At 44.1% G+C, this 3,366-nt stretch overlaps 1 protein-coding gene across 1 annotated transcript in view; it reads right to left on the bottom strand.

Annotated features, from left to right (window-relative positions):
- LOC107298732 (sushi, nidogen and EGF-like domain-containing protein 1) overlaps positions 1-3,366 on the bottom strand; it is a gene marked incomplete in the record, with an annotated part of 14,375 nt that overhangs the window by 796 nt on the left and 10,213 nt on the right. Inside the window, 1 exon segment of the mRNA XM_015828099.1 lies at positions 1,187-1,324. Within this exon segment, the coding sequence (XP_015683585.1) occupies positions 1,187-1,324 (138 nt within the window).

The raw sequence follows: 3,366 nt of genomic DNA on the forward strand, positions 1-3,366 counted from the left end.
GAGGTAAAGAATGACATCCTTTCTAATTAACACCCTAACAAATTTTCTTGTTGGATTCCAATTCTGGGTATCAACCATATAATGTAGCTTCTCAAAAGGGCAGGATTATTTTGCGATGTGTTAACAGGAGCATAGAATCAATATCACAGAAGGGAATTGTCCCACTCCACCCTGCTTTGGCTAGGCTACTTCTGAGAGACGGTATCCAATTGTGGACCCTGTACAGGTAGTCCTCGACTTAACAGCAGTTCATTTAGTGACCATTCAAAGTTGCAACGCCAGTGAAAAAAGTCATAACCATTTTGCACACTTATGACCTTTTAGCGTCCCCACGATCATGTGATTTACTTTCGGATGTCTGACAGTGGCTTCATATTTATGACAGCTGCAGTGTCCTGGGTCATGCGATCACTTTTGCGACCTTCTGATGAGCAAAGTCGATGGGGAAGCCAGGTTCTGTGCATTTGAACGTGTGAACGTCTGTGCTCCATTTGTGTGAGCAGCCAGCTTGTGTGCCCACCACTCGGACAGAACTATCCCCTCTCCCTCCTCGCTGCTGGCTGTGCCATAGCATTCCTTCTTAATACAGGTAGTCCTCAATTTATTAAGTGAATTTTGCCCCATTTTATGACCTTTCTTGCCCCATTTATTAAGTGAATCACTGTAGTTGTTAATCATGGTTGTTAAGTGAATCTGGCTTCCCCATTGACTTTGCTTCTTAGAGGGTCGCCAAAGGGGATCACATGACTCTGGGACACCGCAATGGTTACAAATATGAACCCGTTGCCAAGCATCTGAATTTTGATCACCTGACCCTGAGGATGCTGCAACGGTCATCAGTGTGAAAAATGATCCTAAGTCACTTTTTTCGGTGCCATCGTGACTTCTAACTGTCACTAAATGAACTGTTGTAACTTGAGGACTATCTCTACTCTTTGGTGGCCACTGTTGTTGAGGATGGTGTTGCTTAGCAATGAAGAGGACATTTGCTCTCCAATGGAGGTTGGTATTTTTTGAAGTTTTCTGAAGCTCATAAGAAAAACAAAAGCATCAGCATAAAAGTAGGAACTGAGAAAGATAAGGGTCACTGTTTTGTATCGGTCCACTTTGATTAAGTGAGGTTGCATTCCCTGGGCAGACATAAACCTGCCTTTCTTGCTGCACCTTCAAACTATCCAAAGTCTACCTGAGCGGGGATTCCTCCAAGCCCTGTATAGATATCTCCATCGTTTCCAAATCCAGTGGTCCACTGTATGTCAGCAAAGTTCAGCATGATGAAAGATATTTCTCCATCGGTGGCCAGGATAGCTTGAAAAGTGTTGACCTGCAATAAAAAAAGAAATGATATTTTAAGGCATGACTATCCTTGCTTTTGTTTCTAAAGTAAAGCCATCTTGGAGTCGAATTCAAGTCCTAGGGCAGTGATGGCAAACCTTTTAGAGACCAAGTGCCCAAACTGCAACCCAAAACCCACTTATGCATCGTTGGGTGCTGGGTGGGTGTGGCCCATTGGCTGGGTGTGGCCTATTGGCTGGGTGTGGCCCATTGGGTGGGCATGGCTGCGGTGGTAATGGCAGACTGGGTGGGATTAAAAAGTTCAATCAATCAATTCCAATTCTGCGCGTGCCCATAGAGAAGGCTCTGAGTGCCGCCTTTGGCACCCGTGCCATAAGTTCACCACCACTGTCCTAGGGACTTACTGAACATATCCCTGGGGTTTCTTGATCCCCTAAAAAAAGGTTAGGCCATTCCTTTTGTTTGCTATATACTGTCCAACGTCCAGTCACATCCATGTACTAAGCAGAGCTAATTCTACAGATAATTCTTGATTTACCACTGTTTAATGATAGCTTGAAGCAGGAGTCTTCAAATTTGGCCCTTTTATGACTTGTGGACTTCAACTCCCAGAATTCCTCAGCCAGCATGCCTGGCTGAGGAATTCTGGGAGTTGAAGTCCACAAGTCATAAAAGAGCCAAATTTGAAGACCCCTGGTTTGAAGTTATGGTGGCCTCAGAGAAAGTGACTTACAACCTGTCCTTGAACTTGGGACCATCACACAGCCCCTGTGGTCATGCAATCACAATTTGGGACTTGGCAACTGTATTTAAGATGGTTGCAGCATCTTGTGGTCCTGTGATCGCAATTTGCAACCTTCCCAGCTGGCTTCCAACAAAGTCAATCTGGGAAGCTGGATTCACTTAGCAACCATGTAATTCACTTAATGACTGTGATAAAAAAATGGTAGTAAATTGGATCCGGTTAAGTGATGACTCACTTTACGGCTGTATCAACTTACGATAGAAAGTCTGGTTTCAATTGTGGCTGTTAAGTAGAGAGTTACCTCTGCTTGACTTTCTAGATCAGCAAAGTTGGCTATAACTTTTTTTGCAGGATGATAGAGATGCCATCTAGTGGCAACATTGAACATTTTAGGTTGAGGATTATATAGATCAGGAGTCCACAATCTCCAGGCTGTGGCCCACTACCAGGCCTTAGCTCAGTGTTTCTCAACCTTGACAATTTTAAGGCATTTGGACTTCAACTCCCAGAATTCCACAGCCAGCATTTCTGGCTGTGGAATTCTGGGAGTTGAAGTCCACATGCCTTAAAATTGTCAAGGTTGAGAAACACTGCCTTAGCTGGTTTGAAACTGCTCGAACCCACCGTTCACACAAATTGAGCTGTGCATACTTGTGCATGTGCCTACCACTCACACAGAACCATCTCCAACCCTCTCCCTGTTGGGCTGCTAAACCGGAAAGGTTGGGGTTCGCTGATATAGATGATCAGTTTAGTGTTTTCTTTCCTTCCCTGATAAAAAATATGGTCTTCCCCACAACGTCAACCCACTTCTCAAGTATTAGGACCATTTAAACCATTGCTGCACATTCAGTGACCTGAGAAAGTTTTTGTTGACACTGTGTAGCTGCCTTCTTTGCTACCAGCCGTCTTCAGAATGTCCATTGAATGAAAAGTAGAATAATAGTTTTAAGGGAGTGGGGGACTGTGATGGCTCAGCGGTTAAACACGCTGAGATTGTCAGCTGAAAAAACTGACAGCCTGGGTTCGAGACCCAAGTGCCTTGCAACTGGGTGAGCTCCTGTTCCTTGCTCCGGTTCTTACCCACCTAGCAGTTGGAACACAGGCAAATGCGAGTAGATTTTGATTTGATTTGATTTTATTAAATTTATACCCCGCCCTTCTCCCGGAGGACTCAGGGCGGCTTACAGCCAGTTTAAAACAATAGTACAGTACAATACAAAATTTAAAAAGATTTAAAAGTAACTATTCAGATTTGGCTGCTCCTACTAAAAATTTAATTTAAAACCCCTTTAAAATACCCCTAGGCCAGTCCTGCCTGCTGA

This window comes from Protobothrops mucrosquamatus, unplaced genomic scaffold (assembly GCF_001527695.2).
Source record: "Protobothrops mucrosquamatus isolate PMUCROS unplaced genomic scaffold, P.Mucros_1.0 scaffold_220, whole genome shotgun sequence".
NCBI lineage: Eukaryota > Metazoa > Chordata > Lepidosauria > Squamata > Viperidae > Protobothrops > Protobothrops mucrosquamatus.